This window comes from Clupea harengus, chromosome 4, assembly GCF_900700415.2.
Source record: "Clupea harengus chromosome 4, Ch_v2.0.2, whole genome shotgun sequence".
Lineage (NCBI taxonomy): Eukaryota > Metazoa > Chordata > Actinopteri > Clupeiformes > Clupeidae > Clupea > Clupea harengus.
In genome coordinates, this window is record NC_045155.1 from 11,942,907 (window position 1) to 11,965,393 (window position 22,487).

General features: G+C 45.2%; 2 protein-coding genes across 2 annotated transcripts in view; both read right to left on the reverse strand.

Annotated features, from left to right (window-relative positions):
• The window catches only part of myt1b (myelin transcription factor 1b), an 18,018-nt gene extending 16,536 nt beyond the window's left edge, over positions 1-1,482 (reverse strand). Inside the window, exon 1 of the mRNA XM_031566254.2 lies at positions 1,223-1,482. Coding sequence (XP_031422114.1) covers positions 1,223-1,406 — 184 coding nt within the window. The 5' untranslated portion in view covers positions 1,407-1,482. The remainder of the gene's footprint in view (positions 1-1,222) is intronic.
• Positions 1,414-18,845, reverse strand: LOC116220200 (myelin transcription factor 1-like). Its single transcript, XM_031565524.2, has 8 exons — positions 17,977-18,845; positions 11,028-11,128; positions 6,337-6,391; positions 5,183-5,213; positions 3,710-3,772; positions 2,501-2,820; positions 1,499-2,269; positions 1,414-1,433 (listed from the first exon to the last, which is right to left on the reverse strand). Exons 3-8 carry the CDS (start codon positions 6,389-6,391, stop codon positions 1,414-1,416), a joined length of 1,260 nt encoding a protein of 419 aa, XP_031421384.1. The 5' UTR covers positions 11,028-11,128; positions 17,977-18,845.
• Between the last annotated feature and the right edge of the window lie 3,642 nt (positions 18,846-22,487).

Consider the following 22,487-nt stretch of genomic DNA (forward strand, 5'->3'; position numbering starts at 1 on the left):
TCAAAAGAAGGTCAATCCCAACACATACACATTCACAAATACATACAAACACACACACACACACACATACGTATACACAAACGCACATTTATAGTTCAGTAGCCATGAGATAAAGCCACACTCCAAGGGCTCCAGTGTGATGTCTTGCTCTCTACGCTTGCATATGTACGGCGGGGGGAAATAATCTGTGCAGATTTATGGGGGCAATCAAGGCTATTACACGTCATTACCCATGGTGAGTTTAATATGGAATTATGATTATTGGTGAGGAGCCCCTGGCCACACGGGGACTTATTGGACCTTATTCTGAAAAATGGGCCTCATTATCTGAGTCTACCACTAGCTACTTTCATTTACTCATAAGAGAGCGGAAGAAAGAGAGGAAGGGAGCAAGAGAGAAAGAGAGAGAGAAGGAAGGAGCGAGAGAGATAAAGAGAGAGAGAGAGAGATGTTATGGCCCTGGATGTAGCGCTCCACTGGCCCTTAAATTGAATGTTAAAATGTTAACGAGACATGCACCTTCTAATTAAAACTGGACAGAGTGGAGCATGTGCACAAGGGTGGGGGGTTTGGGGGAAGGGGGGGGGGGGTAACCCCCTACTGAGCGTGCTCAGTGACAAGAGCAGCAGAATGACTGGGCGCCGTGCCAACACCGAGCTGAACAACACACAAACAAAAACCAATAAACGAATAAACAAACACCAAACCAATCTAATTACGGGCACCCCCTCTTGCTCTCTCTGCTTTGCTCTTCTCTCCGACCGCCCCCACATTCCTCTCTCTGCCTAAGTACTTCCTGCAGTAATTACAGACTGTGTCACCCGTTTATCTTAGGGAAAGCAATTCATTGCTTCTCATTTATACACTCTAGATTAGAAATGCACAAGAAAGCGCCATTGCCCTATTGATGCTAAGTGTGGTTACTATGGCAGCCATTTATATGGTTTAGATTTGACTCCACTCTTTCTCTCCCCCTCTCCCCTCTTATGTAGTGATTAAGTGTGCGATTACATACATACTCACACACTGACTATCATATACAGCCAATCCTGTGTTATCTATGTCTACCCACACAGGGAGAAGGAGGGGGCACGTATATCTGTATGGAGCAATACTCATGGTAACGCCACCCCACCCCCATAAGAAATTAATTTGTATTTCTGTATTTCTTTTCCAGATGCTAAAACAGCTCATGTAGGCTCCAGTCTGTGCTGTGTGTTACCTTTGCTGAAATAGCTCTTGCGCAGGCTGTCCAGGTGCTTGGGCCTCTCGTCGAAGGTGAAGAAGCGATGGTGCTGCTGCTCGGACAGGCGCCCCGGCGGCCCCCGGGGGCCCCTCACCTGCTCGGCCTTGAGGGCGATGGCCTGCTCCAGGAGCCCCAGGTTGCCGCGCGTCATGTCGTACATCTCCGACTCATCCGTGATGGCCGAGCGCTGCGACAGGCTGTCGTCGTCTTCGCCCTCGTCGTCGCCGTCCGCCTCGCCGTCGTCTTCCTCACGCTCCGAGCCCTCCGAGTGCACCTCGATGACTGTGGGCGATGGGTCGGCTTTGCGGAGGACGGGGATGCGCAGAAGGGAGGCATCGTGGGTACCGTCGTGGCCGTTGCTGCAGCTTTCTGGGGTGCGCGCTGCCACATGGCTGCTGGTGATGATGTTGGGGCGTCCCTGGGGGATGAACTCTCCTCGCTCGAATCGTTGGTCAAAGCCTTCTCCATAATCTTCTTCCTCATAATCATCTACCTCTTCTCTTTCGTGATGCGAGTCCGGGCCAGTCACCTCTCTCTCCTCCTCCTCCTCCTCCTCTTGCTTTTGCTGGTTCTCAGGGTGTGCACACATCTCCTCACTGAAGTACTGGTGGTCCGTCTCCTTCGGCCTTTCTGTCAGCTCCATTGGCTCATCTTCATCCACCTCATCCTCCTCTTCCGCAGTCTGCTCTTTGGCACCTTCATCCTCACTGACTGGCCGAGACATCGCCCTGCTCAGTTCCTCAGTTATATTTTCACTGACTCGCTCCTCAACTCTTTCTACCCCCTCCTCCTCTTCCTCCTCCTCTTCCTCTTCCTCTTCTTCGTCCTCTGCGGCTGAGTGCTCGGAGCCCTCCTGAACGTTCTTCTCCACCTCCGTGACGAGTGGCGGGGTGGGCTGCCTCTCGGTCACCATGCTCAGGTTGAGCAGGGAGCTGGCTGCCATCTGCTGGTATCTGGAGTAGTCCTCGCCGCTCTGACCGTTGGGCTTCTGTGTGCTCGAGGACTCAATGATCACACACTCTTCTGAAAGAGCGAATGAGAAAGGGGTCAGTGGGAATATTGTTATAATTCTTTATACTACTACAACTACTACTTCTTTATAATACTGCTACTTCTTTATAACATTTCAATCATCTCCATTTTGTACCTAAATTAAATATTATGGTAATACCATGAAAATTAATTCAAGAAAGTGTTTCTTGAATAAGAAATAAGTGCTGCTTAAGTGAAAGTGGTTTTATGTTTTGCACTCACCTTCATCAGCCTCCTCTCCCCCGTGCTTCTTTTCAAGCTGTTGTGGCTCCGCCTCCTCACCCTCTGGCTCCTCCCCTGTCTCCTGAGACTGAGACTGCTGCTGCTGTTGTGATTCTGTGGCCTCCTCTCCTTCCTCTTCCTCTTCCTCATCTTCCTTCGGCTCGACCTCCTCACTGCTCACGTCGCTGTCTGCACTGTAGCCCTCATCCATGGCCAGCTTGAGGGGGTAGGACTTCCTCTTGGAGGCAGGCTGGTCCTGCTCCTGCTCTAGCTCCGCCTCCTGCAGACGCCGCTTCCGGGCTAAGGGGCAGCTGAGCGCACTGAGGAGGAGAGAGGAAGGGAGGAAGCGGAGGCCAGGAGAAGGAGGAAAGAGATGAAAAGAGGAGGAGATAGAGAGAGTGGTAAAAGAGGTGTGCGGAGAGATAAGGGAAAAATGGAAAGAAATGAGGAGAGGAAGGATTGAAGGCAGTGGGTGGCGGGAAGACAATATAGAGGCACATAAAAATAAGTTAGAAGGAGTAATTGCCCAAAACAATGTACAGATAGACAGACAGAAGGATCCACACACACACACACACACACACACACACACATTCAATGCACATCAACTGAAAAAGAATCCATGCTGGTGTCAACAACATGCCAGGATGAGCATATGAAGCAATGCCGAGTGAGGATCTGTAGGGGGCGCCTTATTCAACTCAAACACATCATCATCATCAGCAGCAGCAGCAGCACAACCACTCTGTTTCACCACAGCACTTTGATTAGCACACAGGCAGAGAGGGAGAGAGCTGAGCAGTGAAGGAGAGAATTCAATAAAGCCCTCACCTGCAAATGAGGGGAGCGATAGAGAAAGAGAGGGAAGGAGGGAGGGAGGGAGGGGAGCAATCTATAAACATACAGCATCTAAATGGTGCCCCGGAATGACAACACATGTAAATAAACAAGGTTGCAATATTGGGCCAATCAGCCAGAGACACGACTCAATACTTTGGCTATGCCTGAAGGAGCATAGGAGGATGGAGATAAGGACCAAGAAGAAAAGGAAGAAAGACAGAGAGAGAGAGAGAGAGAGAGAGAGAGAGAGAGAGAGAGAGAGAGGGAAAGTGGAGAAAGAGGAGAAAGAGTCACGTCTATCCTACAAAGGAAAGGGCGAGGGAAGGGGTTGTTGTCTGAGAAAGCAGGGATTTCTAGACTCTTTCATACCTTCTGTGTCGTGCATATTTCCCACTGATATGGCCAGAGCCTTTGCATCCTGGGGTGGGACAGCTGAGTGGAGAATGGGTTCAGATTAGTTGGGTTTGTGGTTGCTGCCATGCAGATGAAAGTGTTATTCTGAAAGTGGGATCACCCTGCACCTTCCAAACAGTGAAACCCTTGAGCTCTGTCTAAGCCCTCTCTTATTATACACTGGCCTAGTGTCATACATCACTACATCATAGGCTAATGAATGCATCCCATAATTCCATTCTCCCAGAATCCTCTCCTCCTCTTGCCTGTGGAGTTCTCTGCCTTCATCTCTGTCCGCTTCCCTTCATTTCATTTCGTTTTCCATTAGCCTCTTCAAGCAATCCCCTTCATTAGTCCAATCGCCTTTATTATGCCTCTCATTTATTCAAATGTGGCATTTGCATTTTTAATGAAAAGCACGCCTTCCAGCTCCGCTCACCTCCAGCGCCAGCGCCGGTTACCGACCCTGATCTGGGATCTGTGCGAGAGAGATGATGTGTGACCAGCGCTGGTTACGAGGAATGGGTTGGTTATGAAATGGATTGCGTCATATGTCATATTTTGCATTTGTCACTGTGTGTGGCTCAGCCTTTTTTTGGTCTCTTTCCATCCCTTTATTTTTTTATTTTTTTATTTTTTTTATATTTGAAGATGAACTAATACATTACTAATCACACTGATGGCAGGGCTAAGCACCGAAACTGTACTAGCAGTTAAGGGCTAAAAGCAAAGTGGATGCTCTGATGCTCCTCCCAACTGCTGCACACAAACCACTGCCCCATCCTGCCCCCATCTCTAGGCTTTAGCAACGGGAGGCCATTTATATCCATCAGCATTGATGACCGTGAGCTATCCCCCTGACCCTGATGGCCCGCCTGTTTCCACTGGCCCCCCTGTTCGATATGCCTGTAAATTGTGCCCCTCGTAAACTTCATGGCACACTTGACCGTGAAATGGGACGGTGAAGTGCTCTCTCTCGCTTCGGCGAACGAAAGCAAAGAGGATGCATCCTTCAGTCAATTCTGGGAATCTCAGCGCTGGCTGGCAGCGCTGTGTGTGTGTGTGTGTGTGTGTGTGTGTGTGTGTGTGTGTGTGTGTGTGTGTAATGGTGGTGAATGAGACGTTGCATTACTCTTTCCACCAACCTTCCCTTCACTGTGACTGCTCTATCTATTGTAGGCCTCCTTCTGCCTCTAAATCCTGCCTCTCAAACTCTTGTAGATCGGTCTCCAATAGCAGCTGATATGATGCTGACATCTAGAATTGCTGTCCAGCCATTTAGCCCGCCTCTCTCCCACACCCTTGCTTATTTACAGAAGTGTGTTAGTACTGCTGGCATGTATGTAGTTCATGCATTGAAAAATGGACAAACATGGATTCAGAAAATTAACTGAAAGCACAGGTGATCACATTTTAGTGCAAGTTAGAAAAAACAACGAGAGTTCTTACCTGAGGTCTTGTCCAACTACATCTACAGCAGCTGTGTGGAAAAAGAAAAACAAGACAAAGACAATCGAGTGAAAAAGGGCAGAAAGGACAGACAGAGAAAGAAGCAGATTAGAGAGAAAGAGAGAGGAGGTGTGGGGGGTGGAGAAGGTGTGAAAGGGGCAAATAAAGCATCGAACCCTTACAGAAGAGAAAAAGTTATTAATAAGTTAAAATGCCTACAAATCCCATGAGGCCATCCTGTGTGAAACATGCATGAGTGCATTATGCAGGGGAAAAAACACCCCAGCAAACGCATGCCACCCTTGCCACAAACACCTGAATCAGCCAAATCACTCCTTCTGACGAGGGGGGAAAACGGTCACTATTATATGCATACTTCAGCAGAAACAAGTGATTAATCGCGGCAGTTTACTTTGGTGTAATTGAGAAAGTAACATTAAAAATGCAAAACTGCAAACATCAGTTGAAAAATAATGTTTCCTAATCAATTTGTTTTTTCCCCCCAACAATTTCTCAAAAGGACTAAACACACACTGTGTGTGTGTGTGTGTGTGTGTGTGTGTGTGTGTGTGTGTGTGTGTGTGTGTGTGTTTGTGTGTGTGTGTGTGTGTGTGTGTGTACTCTTGATAAACCTGTGCTGTGAATAAGTGCTTTGATTAAGACTCCAAGCCAACATCAGTAATATGTTTACTGGTCATACGGCAGTAGCAATGAAGGAAAATGAGGCAAGGAGAAAAGAAAACAAACAACACAGAACAGGTTGTCATCTGATTTATCTCTCTCTCTTTCTCTCTCTCTCTCTCTCTCTCTCTCTCTCTCTCTCTCTCTCTGTCTCTCTCTCCACAGTTCACCTCTCTGCCAGTCTTTCCTGGGCTTTCATCATTCTGACTGCATCTTCGCGCTCTCCATCTACGTGTTTTGTTCAGTTTAAAAAAAAAAAGAACACCAGCGGTGGCAGTAAGAGTACACTAACAGCCCAGATAAAACAGCACAGCACTGAACACTGAACACTGAACACTGTCACAGCACTGAACACTGTCACACAGAAGCCTGGCTGACAAACACAAATGATGACTGCTGACTGCATATTTCAGAGACAGAGGGAGACAGAGGGAGACAGAGAGATAGAGGGGGGGACGGAGGGGGGGACTCACCGCGGACCCCTTTGGACCGTGTGCGGGCGCGCTTGTCATCAGTGTCCAGACTCATCTGTGGTAAGAGAGACGGGGAACAAGACAGAGTCAGAACGTCACTCAAGTACAGTTCACGTACACAAACACACATGTGAGAACTACACGTGAGTGCAAGCAAGGAGATGAAATAATAAACACACACACACACACACACACACACACACACTCTCACACACCAACAAACAAAACACAAAAGATAAACATAAAAATTAAATGCTTCAAAACACTTCAAGGAGGATCTTTTTCATTGTGGCCTTAACCTAACTGCTGGAATATGATATAGCTATATATATATATATATATATATATATATATATATATATGATATGATTCCTTTAACCTGCTTTAAAGTGGCCACCATCACCATCCACACCAGCAGCTCTCCCCAGTCCCCGCCACTGCAGCATCCCCACCACACACACAGATGGGGAAGCAGAGAAAGTGTGAGGCTCCTCACTAGCATAATGCATATTAAAAAGAGAGCCACATAAATTTGAGTTATGGCTGATGGGAACACCCCCATTCACCCCAACCCCCGCTTGTTTTTGAGCCCTTCCTCGCCTCATTCCACTCCCCGTCCCCCTCCCTCTCTCCTACTCTCCCTCTATCCATCCATCCATCCGTCCATCCCCATCCCTATAATTTTCTGCACCTGAACAATCAATATGATTGGCTGGTGCTTTGGACGAGTATGCAATGTCTTCAGCTGAGCCCATTTGTGGCCAGGGTCACGCCAGTGCAGGGAATAATAATTATAATTGTAAAAATAATGATAACAATGATAAAAAAAACAGCGGCATCCCAAATCACTGTAATTCTTTCTCTCTGGCGGTCTGTACTCTCCCTGCTTGAGCTGAGGCCCTGGGCTTGCTGACACAAAGGAGCAGGTGTCAACCTACTTCTGTGCAGAAAAAAAAAGAAAACACACACGCACACACACACAGAGCTAGACACACACTCGCACACATACACACACAAGAGGGTACACACACCTATTTAGGAGCACTCTCTTTTTAAAGCTTTTTGGATGCTTTTAATGCACAATCGAGCCATTAGCTTTGATTACTGGATGTTTCTTTTCTCTCTGTCAGCCTCCCCTCTCTAATACACCCCTCACTCTCTCTCCCTCTCTCTCTCACGCACACACACTCTCTCATACACACACACACACCCTCCTCCCCTGCCACACTTAGTGGCTTTGTTGCAGTCAGCGGTGAAGTTGGCAGGGCCCCAGTGGAGGCACACAGGGGGGGTCTTTCTCTCGCACGCACTCTGACACTCTTTCTTCATTAACTTTCCCTTCTCTCTCTCTCTCTCTCTCTCTCTCTCTCTCCCTGTGTGTGTCTCTCTCTGGCAGAGCAACTTCCTGCTGATAGATGACTTCTGAGCACTGGGGCGGTGGATGAAAAGTGGGGCTGTGTGTGATTCCTGGGATCAGGGTCAGTGTGTCCATGCGTGTGTGGTTGTGTGTGTGTGTGTGTGTGTGTGTGGGGGGGGGGGGGTTGAGTGTATGAAAGGAGTTGGGGTGGGATAAGAACTGTTGTGTGTTGTGTTGTGTGTGAGAGTGTGCTGGGGGGGGGGAGGCAAGGGGGTGTTGGGGTGGGAGATCCGGACGTACAGGTGCAAGGATGGCCCTCCCTCTTCCTCCGGCCTGTCGGGGCCCCTTGTTCAGCTCAGTTCAGTGCGAGGCCCCCATGCAACAAGTCTGCTTTGTGCTCCTTGGGCCTAAAGGTGGGGGGTCCCCCTCTCTCTAGCTCACCCTGTCTGCACTCTGCTCGTCTGGTCTGCGGGGCAAAGGGGCTGAGAACACTGGAAGCCCAGGATCACAACACAGGCCAGCTGATGAACACTGCTGCTCTGTTCCACTGCTCCCCTTCTTCACCCCTGCTTAGTTTATTTACTAACTCCCACAGACAGGGAAGTTTGTGTTTCTTCATTCTAAAAGTCACCATGAATGGTGGAAGTTTTCTCTCTCTCTCTCTCTCTCTCTCTCTCTCTCTCTCTTTCACTCTCTCCTTCCTGAGCCGATGAGAGTGTGTTTGTTACCCCTGTCTCTTGTGCCATCCCCTGTGAGGGAATCAGTGTTACTTTATTTCCCCCCTTTTTATCCTTCCTGCATTCATTTATTTCTCTGTGGTATTGATAGGCAACGTGAATGAAAAGGGATGTAAAAAATAGCCCCTATTTGCTTTCATGTTTGCGTAACCATGGCTACACCTCTCTCTCTCGCTCTCTCTCTTCCCCACTCTCTCGCACTCTCACTCTCTCTCTCTCTGTCTCTCTCTCTCTCAAATAGGTAAGCACATCACAGTTCAGATTCTTCCCTCCTTTCTTCATCTCATTTTCCCCTTCTTCAAATTCCACCTCATTAAATTTGTATGAACACCAAGTCACTCTGACTGATTTTGCCAGGAATGAACCTGACCATTCACCGGCTTATTCAAAGGCCTTTTAATGTATGTTCACTGCTGTCCTTTGGCAGCTTGTGTTTTTTAATCATGCTCCATGAATGTGGAATGTACAGAAGGAACCATCGGGGGATAGAGAAAAACAGAGAGGGAAGGAGAGAGAGCGAGAGTAGGAGAGAGGGGTGAAAGGTGATAAAGAGAAAGAGATGAAGCAAAGGAGGGATAGAGGGGTGGTAAAAGGAGGTAGAAAGGGAAAAAATCAAGGTAGAAGGAAAGGCAGAGCAGGAAGGGGAGGAAAAAAGGGTCTGAGCATCACCGTTGTAACGTGAGCAGGGGTGATGAGGGGAGTCCGTACTTTCCCTGCAGGCTGTGTTGTACATTATTAATTGTGTCCCTCTCTGCATGCTGTACTGGCAGGCAGGCAGGCCCTGTGCCGTGCTGCATTCTGACAGCTATATGGAAATTGCTGGCTGGGGGCAATGACTTCACAAAGAAGGTCACCCCTCTTCCCCTGGTGTGAATAAATGAGCCTTTTATTCGTTTGCACGTTTACAAGAGGAGAGGGATCCTGGAGCGTTGTGCAGGGCACTGCGCTTCACCACGGCAACCGCCCCAACTGACAGCAAGACTGACATCTCCAAAATTACCTGCGGACAGCCGCGGCCAATTAAGGGAGTCCGATAGTGTCGCCAAGGCAATCTGTAGCCCATCCATCAGAGGGTGGGGCTGGCTTGTAGTCGTGCCTTGTGCACCTATTATGTGTGTGCGTTTTGTACATGTGTTTGTTTTGTTTTGTGGGGGAACAGGATTCTCGACTGTACATCTATCTGAGGACAAATGTCACACACACACACACACACACACACACACACACACACAGGAACATATCCAAAATGCATTCACTCAAGGGGAGAAAGGTAATACTAGAGTCAGTGTATGGCATCTTCTCTGTGAAAGGAATGCCTGCCACACTTTGGCTGAAAAGCTTGAAAGACACCGAACCAAATCAATAAATCCATGGCTTTGGATGAGCTCATGCCTTCAGAGAGGAGAGAAAAAAAAACACTTTTACTGGTAGAGGGCCTAGAGGGCACACCATCTCTCTGTGTATCACTTTCACCTTGATACACTCACGGCCTTCTAATCTCTCCCTCTTCCTCTCTCCAGCTCTTACTTTCCTCCTCATTTTATTTCATTCCTCCTTCATTTCTTGTCTTTCTTTTTTGCCATTCCCTCTTGCAAATCTCTTTCTTTGGCTATTTTCCCCCCTGTCCACCATTTTACAGCTCAGCCTCTCTTTCTCTCCAAAAAATCTGGCACGCTTTAAGCATTTCTCTAACTGTAAACTCCACTGAGGGAAAAAAAGGCTGTCTTTTACTTGTTATTAACAAAGAGAGGTGAGTGGGAGGGCAGCCATTTAAAAAACACAAAACAATGACAGTCATTCAACAGACAAAAAGCGCACCTAAGAACAAGTGCTAGAGAGAGGAGAGGGGACAGAGAGGATGTGGGTGATGGAGAGGCTGAGAGAAAGCAAAAGAGAGAGAGAGAGAGAGAGAGAGAGAGAGAGAGAGAGTGTTTCTTTTAAGGGGGGATGAAAGCACAGCATAAGTAAAAAGCACCTCAAGGACATACCCTCCACAAAACATCTTGATGTTTTTTTTTTTTTGTTCTTTTAAAAAAGACACAATAATGTACTTTGAGAGAAAGCCACATCTAAATAGAACTGAGTTGATAAGGGAGGAGGGAGGGGGACTACCCCTTCCCCCCATTTACTTTTTTATTCATCTAAACAACAAGAAAAAGCCAGGCCGGCTGTCTAGCCACATTCAACCTTTCTGCAGAAGAAGGGGAGGAGGCTGAAGTGCATAGGAGGCAGAAATTTGATGCCCCCCCCCTCTCCATCACCCATCGCTTTGCTGCCAATATGGAGCATATTTCAGCCACTCTCAACCCCCTTGGCCTTCCACATGGACATCACCCAGCCTCCATCCCCTCCCCCCAAAAAGATAAGTCAGCAGAGCCAACGTGAACTGTGGCCTCTGATGCAAACACACACACACACTCACACACATACATACATACACACAGCCTCACAGAGAAAGAGAGGGAGAGAGAGAGACGCACACACAGCCACACATTTAAATACACAAGCACACACATGCACACCCACTCTGACCCTCAGTGACACACTCAGTGAAGTGTGTGTGTGTGTGTGTGTGTGTGTTTATGTGTGTCACTCACGTTGATTGGCGGGCTCTTTAGTCGGAGTGTGTGTCCGCAGCGGCTGATCCTCTCGCCTCGCGTCCACCGCTGATTCACCAGCTCACCCCGAAACTCATTCTCTGCCCGAGCGAAATAAAGAAATAATCCATCAGCGCAAACAACACTCTCAGCAGAGCAGCCCGCACACTCTCTCTCTCTCCCTCTGTCTCCCCCTCTCGCTCTCTTTCTATCTCTCTCTCTCTCACTCTGTCTACCCCTCTCGCTCTCTTTCTATCTATCTCTCTCACTCACTCTCTCTCTCTCCCCACTGCTCGCCTGCCTGCCCCGAAACGCACCATCCGGGCAGCAGGAGGGATGAGAAGGGAAAAAAAACACCCTCTAAACTTTAAACATCAGCATCAGCAGAGTGAGAAAGAGAGAGAGAGAGAGAGAGAGGGAGCGAGAGAGTGGAGAGAGGGGACGAGAAGTCAAGTCAGTTGTTGCTGTAAATGCCAGAATCAGCAGTAGGAGATCCAGCAAGGCAAACTCATCCTGTCCACCTCTACAGAAAATAACATGTCATTTCAAAACATCAACCTCAGCAGAGAGGCAAAAGGGAAAGAGACAGAGAAGGGCAGGGAACAGAGATAGACGGAGTCGAACACCGAAAAAAAAAAAAACTCCTCTCGCTGTTAAGACAGATTTGGCCACTCAGACTGGGCTGAAGTAACCCGACAGAAATCATACAATGAAAAATCGAATCATAACAAACAAACAATCACATTTCATATTGGACCTGCAATGGGACGATACATTAAGGAGCATCCCAGAAGACCGAGGGAAGAGGCCCTAGGGCCCAGAGAGGAAGGGTGGACTGAGAGAGGGGGGGAGTAGAGGGGTGGGCCCCAGCCCCAAGCACTCTTATTAACTAGAGGAGAAGAAGGGGGTCCACACTAATAGGGACACACATACACACATCACACACAGAAACACACACATATCACCCTAACCCACATGCATACTCAATGAAAAGCAAACACACAATCACACATGCTTAACCATTTAGCATATAGCCTCAAAACTATAGGTATGTAATTGTGCCCTCACAAACACACACACACACACACACACAAAGACCCATACACATCAATGCACATGCACATACACATGCACACACATACATAAAAACATGCAAAGTGCACCAGCTGGAATCTCTGTCAGTCTGCTATTAGAATCAATCAAATTTGCGCATTTTTATTGAGCTTTTAGTAGTTAGGAGAGCATGGGGAAGATGGGGGCAGAGAGGTGGGAGGACTGGAGGAGAGGAGAGCGGTCGGTAAATAATGAATCATCCATAAATCAAGCCTCTTTCCCCCCCTTGCTTTTTTCATCTGGGTAATAGCTGATCCCCCCATCCCCCTCTCACTGCCTGACAGACATGCAAGTTAAAGTGATAAAAGAGAGTCCTGATAAAACCTGATGAAAAAAAAAATCCCTTAAAATCCCTCCTCGGCTCAATCCTCAACACTCTTGGGCGTAACATTAAAACTATCATTACATTTATCAGAACCCACAGGGGAGTTTTGCATCCCAGGGATCTCCCCGCGCTCCCTTCGCCAGGTTGATCACCGTTGCCTGAGTTTCATCTCAACGTTGCCGCCTGTCTTTTTGCAAACCGATCGACAGCCATCTCCCTGCCTGTCAAGCTTGAAATCCTATGCTTTCATAATCTTCGTGAAAAATGAAGTGAGCGTCCGACTCCCTCTGGTTCTGTTTATCTGCGTATGCTTTAAGGACGGATACTTCATGTTACTTTGATTACTCACAGTGGCCCAGGGCCTGGGAAAAGGGGTCCGGCTCTGAGTCACTCCACTTGCTAAGCGATCGTAACGTGCTAGGGGCCGCGAGTCACTCTCAATCTCCTCCTCTGCCTTGTTTGATCTTTGGCATTTTATTCCTCACCATCTCGCACTCTCTCTCTCTCTCTCTCTCTCTCCCTCTCTCTGTTTCTCTCTCTTCCTCTTCCCTGCTTGTCTCCCAATCTGTTCTGTTTCCTGACAGTGGGCTGGGGTGTCATACATCCATCTGTCCTTGGCTGGGCACTCATACAGGTCCCTGCAGCTATTAGAGCGCTATACTGGAGATAAGTACAAGACATGGAAAGAGAGAGGGGGAAAAAGGAGAGAGGGATAGTAAAGAGAGAGGGGGAAAAGGAGAGAGGGATAGAAAATAGTGAGGGGGAAAAAGGAGAGAGAGGGATAGAAAAGAGAGAGGGGGAAAAAGGAGAGAGGGATAGAAAAGAGAGAGGGGGGAAAAAGAGAGAGGGATAGAAAAGAGAGAGTGGGAAAAGGAGAGAGGGATAGAAAAGAGAGAGTGGGAAAGGAGATAGAGGGATAGAAAAGAGAGGGGGAAAAGGAGAGAGGGATAGAAAAGAGAGAGGGGTAAAAAGGAGAGAGGCATAGAAAAGAGAGCATAAAGACTGAAACCTGACAATAAGGAAGAGCAAAAGAGAAAAAGATAGAAAGAGAAGACCTTTTTAACACATCCTACGAATGCTTTGATTTAGTGGTTCCCCTAGTGAACCTTTCTCTCTCTCTTTCTCTCTTTCTTTCTCTCTCTTTCTATCCAATAAACATTTTATTTCTCTCCACCACATCCTGAACACTCCTCTACCTCCTGTACAACTCAATCTCTATAACTCTTTTATTCACCTCTCACTCTTGATTGCAAACAGAATGCAATGGGAGGATAGAGGCTGGCCTGTTACATATCCAATCATTTTACACACACACACACACACTCTCAAACACACACACACACTTTGAATTTCTTATGTAAGTCTGTAGTTCAAAATAAATATTCAAAAGGGCCCAAATTTCAATGGTTGCATTTACTGTGTTGACATGTGCTAAACAGACTCACTCTCTCTCTCTCTCTCTCACACACACACACACACACACACACACACACACACCCACACCCACACCCACACACACACACACGCACAGTAAAGCCTTCCACTTCTTTATTGAGTCCTCTCAGGGTGAAAATCAGCTGAAGCCCCTACTCTTGTCCACTATTCACAGCACAATTCCCTGTATGTGACCACTGCCACTGTGATCTTTCAAAGTGCACTGCTAAATCCCAATCCCTCAAAGCTGAATCTGTGTTTTGGTTGCTTTTGGATGGCCTTGTCTTAATCCACCTCCACACAGCACTCAGAGATTTACCAGAGGCCCAGGTGATGTGTGCATCAAAATTGAAGAGCAAATTCATTAGAAGTCAGTACTTCAGCATTCACTGCGGGGTGAGTGGAAGGTGGGAAGGGTATACAACAAGCAGACTGCCTAGTGCCACTCATTCCAAAAGTAATGTTTGAGTGCACAATCGGCAGCTATTTCAATTCTGTTACAAGAGAGCTTTTAGAGAGAGAGGTAAAAGCTAAAGGTCTCTCAAGTGAAAGCAGCCATTAACATCGCAGGAGTTTCTCTTTTTCCAGCAGGGGTTAGATATTAAATCCATAGTTCAGATTAAATATGGGAGGATGGCACAACGGTAATCCTCAGGACGACCCAGCACCACACCCCAGTTCGAGTTAAGCAGGATTTAAAAAGTAACTTTGTATGATTAACAGACAGCACAGAAAATACCCTTAAGAAGGGCAATGGTGAAAGAACAATGTTTATCTCTTATGTAAATCATGAGGAAAACATTATTATTATTACTATGATCATTATTATTATTGTCATTGTTGTTATTTTGCTATGACCTTATATTGTCATTACAATGTTTACCCCTAATATTTGTAATTGTATTTCACACTGTTTTTTCCTGATTAGCAAAGATAGCAAATGGTGTATTTCATCCCGGAAGGTCACGTGAAATACATGCCCACTAATGAAATTATAGACCGCTCCATGCCGGGGCGAGACAAAGTGCCTTTCAGAAAGGAGAGAGAGCCCAAGCAGATATACAGCGCATGTGTAGAACACAAACTTTACCATCCCAGAACAACTCCTAGTAAGGATCCGTCCCAGCCACTTCAAAAAGCGGCTCGTCTCTGTTCTATTACTTGACGGTCTCTGAGGATCTAGGCTTTCCAAGGCACCCAACAGCTGCACCAGGTAGAAGAACAGAGCAGCTCTCAAGGTTAAGGCCGCTGGCTATTGTTGAGACAACAGTATAAAACCCGTCCTCTGTAACCGCAAAACTGGTCCATTTCAGAATGCCTCAATTGTCTTAAGTACACCTGTTCCGCGCCACCATGGCGCTTCACAACCTGCCACAACGAAACAATACCCATGTTAATGTGAAAGTAAATAGCAGACAAAATGCATTCTGAAATAGCTCGTCCTTATCGCTGGTGTGGATGTTATTCAGTGTTTCAAGGCTCTTCGCCCATTACAGATGGCACTTTTCTTTATTAATGGCAGAGGCGACCCTGACCCCAGCCTTCGTGGCTTGGCTTACTGGTGTGCTCTGAATGACAAGGGCGCAATTTGGCCCAGCTGTTCTATTCGACATGTTTATTGCTCTTCCCTCTCTGGCAATCCCCCGACACCTGCTGCCGTCACCACGGGCGATGGATGAATTTAAATGCCACACCTTCTCAAAACACGGAAGTGCCGCGATTTACCCCGCATACGTTAATCTGAATATGAACATATATATATTTTTACAAGGATTGTGATTGGATGTTTCTCATTGCATCCTAAATTTCAGCTCAAAATCTGGGTTAAAGGAGATATGGTAGACCAGTAAACATGTACAGTCTACATTAGGTAAGCTGCAAAAGACGTGGCAGCACAAACGCACAGGCTAAACAGTCTGCTGATGAGAAGAGCCTGCTCTTCAAGAGTAGCACCTTGAATCCAAACACGTCTGTTGGTGGAATAATCTCTGCCTTTGGCTCATACCATTTCAACACAATTTCCGGATAGTGATACAATCTCCTGAAAGTTATTACTAAACCCCTTTCCAGGGGGCTTGAGATAAAATAAACGACTTCATGAATCATATCCATGCATAGTAGGAGTCGTTTATTATACAACGCACGCTGACTACCCAATACAGTCTGCGAACAAAATGTACAGCAGTCTGTACTCAAACACTCCAACATGTAAAATGTTAAATATGCAATTATCATTATTGTTGTTATTATTATTGTTGTTGTTATGATTATTTTTGTTATGATTATTTTTGTTATTATTATTGTTATAATCAATAGTAGTTGTAGTAGTAGTTGTACTAGTAGTAACACCGTGGTGGGGTACAATGGTGATATTATTGTTAGGTGTCCTCTCACTAAAAACTAACCACAAAAAGGTTACGGGGTCAATTCCCAAACAGTACACATACTGATAACGGTCGGCTAAACCTTACTGATAATGAAAGTTGCTTTGGATAACGGCGAGTATAAACATTATGTGTAATATACTATACTTGAATAACCAGAAATGGCAAAGTAGCTATTAAATGTAATATACGAGGCTAAATAGGTTATTACACTCAATGGAGATCACCAAAACCAAAAGAAGTTACAGAAATTGCAATCTCTGTTACCATTAGTTTTTTTATACTTCAGGAGTACACGTGTGAGTCAGATAAAGCGTGCAGTCACAGGATGGTAGAACTTTTGGCAACGCAAAATAATGATGATATGACCTGTTCTGCATCCACCATCTTGGAGGATGATGCTTCCACACAATAGTTCGTTGAATGCACTGTACTGTACTGGACAAACACGAGCGCGAACTGAAGTGAGTTAACGCAAATGAGCATTTACGCGTAAGACCACTCATGGAAATGAGCCGGGGCGGTAGTCGGGCACAGCAAGCGAATGCTATTGCCCTCAGCTCTCTGCTAACTCTGCTAACTGCTTCTCCTGACTTTTTCCTGCACATCTCACTAGGGGCGGTTGACATTTAAAGAGACCATCTCTACTGTGTTTTCTGCTGCGGAAAATCAAATGACCAAACCCCTCCTCCCCTTCATCCGTGAGCTCGGCCGGGAGTCCTGTGCTACGCCCATTGTTCGACCTTAATTACATAGAGCCATATGGAACTAAGTATGAGTGGTGCATGCTCCCCTGAAACCGTGCGATTTTAACTGCAGATACACAGCTGTCGCAAGTAAAAAATAAAATCACTTAAAACCCTTGTTGTTTGGAAATTACGTGCTACTGATAAACAGATGCCTACGTATTCGTATAACAGAAAGGAAAATCCCCCGACACCAACGATGATGAGATTGACATGTAATCGTAGAAATCTAGAAAATCTTGCTTATGTGAGTGTAAGGATGGAGCAGAGGCACGGTGCATAGGAAACCACATCAAATGAACCACGCAGTCGCGCATACTGTCCGCAAATAAACAACCATGTCACCGTGATCCTACCACAACGCCATAGTTGGCAGTTCCTCCATTACTTTCCCACTTAGAACTCCGCACCAGCAATGTGGTCCAGGTTAAAAGCAGAATTGTCACAACATAACATCAACTGACACATCTCGCTCACAGTCTGCTATAAGTTAGCACTGGTGAGAGGCAGCATAATTTAACAGTAGCAAAAGAGGATCTATGTAATCAATCATGCGTGGAAGAGAAATGTGCATTTACAAATTATAATTATTTATTCAACGCAGCGAATATATTCATATCTCATATGACGAATCTTATTTCCCGATTACATACAATTAACCTTCATCGCTAAGGTCGATCATCATGTCAAGAGCAGAACCAGATAAACATTAAACTTAGAGTAAAAAAGAATCCAGCGAAGCACACTGCAACATTTGTACTAACTCTGTACATCACTCTGTGTGCCTTCAGTAAACAACCAATTTTCAAAAAGCAAACCGAAAGTCTCAAGAGTGAGGGATATGTCAGCTTACACCGTTAAGGTGTGCTAACACCATTCTTAAATGTTAGAAATTGTAAAACGTTTGCATAATGATATGACATAATAATAAAATATGTATTCAGTACCTGAAAAACAGAAAATCCAAGAATCTCCGTCGCACAAAACTATATGGTTTTCTTTCCTGCCTGAACAGTGCCGCGTAGGATGCTTCTAGGTATCCCAGATATAGAATTCCTTAAAAAACTAATCAACACACTATTTGTCCCGCAACATCCAATTGGATATTAGGTATATCCAAATCAATGAAAATGAGAATGCAAGAGTCGGTCTCCTCTGACGCTGCCACGGGCTCGCGGAGCTCCAGATCGGGGCGGTAAACGTTACTTGTTTGTAAGCAAAAACATGGCTTCATTTGCCTTTGTCAGCGAGAAAACGTAATATTGACTTACCTTTCCCTTATGAGCTATTGTCCCCCCCCCCCCTCCTCCCTCCGCCCTTTGCCATGACATCACAGAAGCTGTAGTAAAACCTACAACATCAGATGGGCTGGGCTCTGGGTCCCCCCATCATAATTCAATAGGCATGTAGAGATACTCTCTTGCTCACTGGCTTTTTTCCCCTCAAGACCACATATACACAAGCGCGGGGGATGGGGCGAGTGAACAGAGGGTTTTACATTTGAGTATGTTCAGAAGAAAATCAGAAAAAAAGAAGAAAGTTTTTGACTCGCATATCTCTCCTCGAAATCAGTGAAAAAAATTACCTTGGGAGAGCATGAATGAGGAGCAGCTAGAATGGAAAAAGCCACTTTTGGTCTCCATAACACCAGAGGGTCCCCATTTCACGCCAAGCGATTCATCTTTAATACACAACAAAGCATGCATATGTCACTACCGTCGTGTTCTCCCTCCCCCAGAACTACTGTCCTATCATTCTTGCAATGGACACTTTCACACAAAATGTACAGGACTGTTACCTCGGTCGGTGTAGGCCTACGGATCATCAGAGAACTTCTTGAGTCGTGTAGACATAATCTTATAAGATATGTGTTGTTTTCATTGTTCCAAACGAGGATTTAATTCAATATCCAATTTGTCCATCAAATCGTTGATCAAATGTAGAAAAGTTATTATACACGGCAGGCATAGTTTTGATGTAACAGAAAAGTCTCAATTACTGTCTTGCCAGTCTAAAATGCAGTTTTAAAGGATTGTTTACTTGCTCTGTACTACTTAGCTTCCAAGAAAGCAGACAAATGCAACTTGGAATTGCTCCCAAATGTTGCACACACCGTTGTTTTGCTTTGTTTTGTAACCATTAGTGAAAATGACAACCATTCATTACAAGCCATTTGAGAATATTCTCCACAAATGCCACTCTTTATCTCCCGTCGCCACGCCGCGCAAGGGGGAAATATTAAAAAAAAGCCAACCTTCGCCTTTCAGAAATTCTATTAAATTCTTATCTCTTTGCGCCAGACTCTTTTTTTGCAATCCCATTGTTATGCACTGGGGCTGAAATCAATCACTGGCGTCCACGCCGCATCAATATGATTTCATTTGTGCGACGCAGCGCATAGGTTCACCCAAAACCCAGCGCGTAGGTTCACCTAAACCAAGCACACAATCGAATAAAGAAAAGGCCGAAAACAAAACAAACACAGAATAAAGGCGTCACGCCTATGGGATTTCGGAAGCGCACATTGTCCAAGAATGCCACAAAACCAGGTGTATGGATGAAGTGAAGGGTCTAGTTCTCACTAGCAGTGTGGGATTGTGATTAAAAAAGGAAAAAGCAAGAACACCTAATGTATTGTTCAGTACCCAAGACAGCGCTAACTTCCCTCTTACAAAGTAGCACCATGGACAGCAGTCGGGAGTCAGCGTGCGAGCGTAGCTGTAGAGAGTATGGGGTAGTTTGAAAGTAGCTAAAACCACATTTCCTCTGCCAACATCGGCTACATGATGATTACAGTCTGTGCAAATAACAAAAGTTCACTCATATTCATATTCACTCAGGGCTAGGCCTCGTTTGACAGGGGCAGCAAACAAGGAAGAGAATAGTAGAACAAGGAACTATCCATCACTTAATAACTCACTGAGCCCTTTATATACACGTTTACACACTTAAAAACCGCACTTTATTTATGTTGCTGAATATTTGTTATATTCAGTAACATAAATAAACCAAAGGGTCACGGGCAATACTGAAAAAGAAACCTTAACGGTTGCTGCCTAGTCCTAAGTTCTAAGGATATTGTTACACTGAACAATTGCGTAAATTAATCTTTTTTTCAATATTTAATGATTAAAACTTCTGTCACTGGCTGGAAAACCCAATTCTTGCTGAAGCTGAGTGGGTTGTTTAAGTTAGGGTGCAGATGGGTCACCAAGCAGCCCAACAAGACAATTAGAGAGGTGCACTGTGACGCGCTGCGGTCAGTATAAATATTACATAGGACAGCAGCTGAGGGAACGAGGTAAAGGGGGCCACCTCGACGAACTCCCTCAACAGATGGAATTAGGAGTCAGACAACAGCCCAAAAAGTTTGAAAGAGCCTGCGGGCTGGCATTGTCACTTGTGCTCAACCGCACATCCCCGAGGGAAACAGCCCGTTCTTTGTCTGAGCTGACGTACAAGCTCTGAAGTTTTGCGGCAGAAGTCCCAGCAGAATTTAAATTCAACAATCGCTGTCAATACTCTACCAAAACACTAACACAGTTCTGCTATTGCCACTGCTCCTTGTAGTGGGTTAATTCATTCGTCAGTTTTACTACGACTTCTACTACAATTCCCTACATTAGGCTACCACTACTATAAGTGATGGATGAAAATAGCATTAAGACAGCATTGCTGACAAAATATGTGTATGCCACATACACACATCAAACGGTATCTGACAACTGAACAGTCTCTTACGTCTACCTCAACAGATAGCATTAGCATATATTTATCGATCTACCAAAAGTTGTACCGTTGTACTTGCTTGGATGTGGAAATTGACATCAAAAGCAAAAATGTTGCAAGTACAGAAAGTCATCAACTCAGTTAAACTTTCCACCCGTCACAGCTCAGACATCATCTGACAAGGAAATATTTTCATTTCAAAACGCTATGACACACTAGAAAGTACATGCAAAAAATCGAGCGGCTTTAAACTAACCTAGAAAACTTCCACAAAGCTTCATGGTTGAGGTATCTTGTTTCCCATGCGCGACCGACCGACCGACCGAAGTGATGGGAAGTTAACTTCTTCAAAAAAGTTGGACTAGGCAGAGTACAACATATCCCGCGGGGGATAGGGGGCTGTGAGTGTTTTGGGGGCGTGAAAGTTTGAACAAGTTCGACCAGACCAATTAGATTCTGCCATACAGGTAATTGGACTCCAGCACAGCCCAACTCTCAACCAATCATTGCCCACAATCTCAGTTTTCGTCAACAATGGTTTGAGGAGAAAAAAATACCAATACAAAAGACATGGTAGTCTCCGACAGGTTCTTCTGCTGGACTGGATTGTTTACAAAAGTCTACATTAAAGTTACATTCAAGTTCCACCACAAAATAGTAACATGTTGAATATTTAAAATCTATAAATTATAGGAAAAATATGAAGTTTACACATCATGGTAAATGTCATTATACTCCTCAGTCATTGTAATTTGTTCTCAATCTGTGTAACATAGTAGTCAAAGCATGAGTCCGTTTTGAAAAAAAAAAAATCAAATAAAAATTCTCAGCGCAGGAGATTAATAACCTTCTACCAAGAACACATACATTGTTGTTGTATAACAGCTGTTGTTGCATGAAGCTCTCTATAGATAAAGCAAAGCCAGGAAAGAAAATGAGCTCCATTTTTAGGCTGACAAATTCAGCACAGAAAACACTGTTCAGGCCTGGTTCTTTATGGCTTATACAACATTTGCTGTGCCCCCACCTATTCAGGAAGAAATTACTGTGGCCTGTTTTTGATGCAACTCTTGTGTGTGTCAAGGCAATGCACACATATTAGTAGACTTTGTTAGAGGCCACTTTGTTTACTTCTATAAAGATGAATGCGATAATAATGAGTCCATGAAGCCCTATGTTTTGGTGAGCTGTGTCCACTGACCTCTAAAGAGAGACCACACAATTGCCCACAATCCACTGAACAGTTGTGCAAATGACATCATCATGTGCGGTCTGACAATTTTTTTTTTTTGCATGGATGTCGGGTAATTAGCAGTTTAAAAAACAAGAAATATCATTAGCATCCATCTGCGGTCTTGCACTAATAAGATCTCCCGTCTGATTGTGTCAGCTGACATAGTAGCAGTAGATCAGAAAGAACACAATGTGTTCACATTAATGAACAGTGTTCATTTCCACTGACTCCTCTTTGATCAAGACAATACTTGCAATTACAAAATGGTTCTAAAAGGAATATTTAAAGATTTTTTTTCACTCAAGAAGGTTGTCTAGAGTCAAATGGGACTGTGTCAAGAACCTGCCGCTGCTAAAGAACCCGCTGGTACTAAACTACAGCTGACTGAAAAACGAACTGCTCAGTTTCACTTAGATGTGTCCCATAACAGTCAATGAAAGAGCCTTTGTGAGAGTGGATGGTTCACCTTTAAATCAATCATGTACATCATGAGGA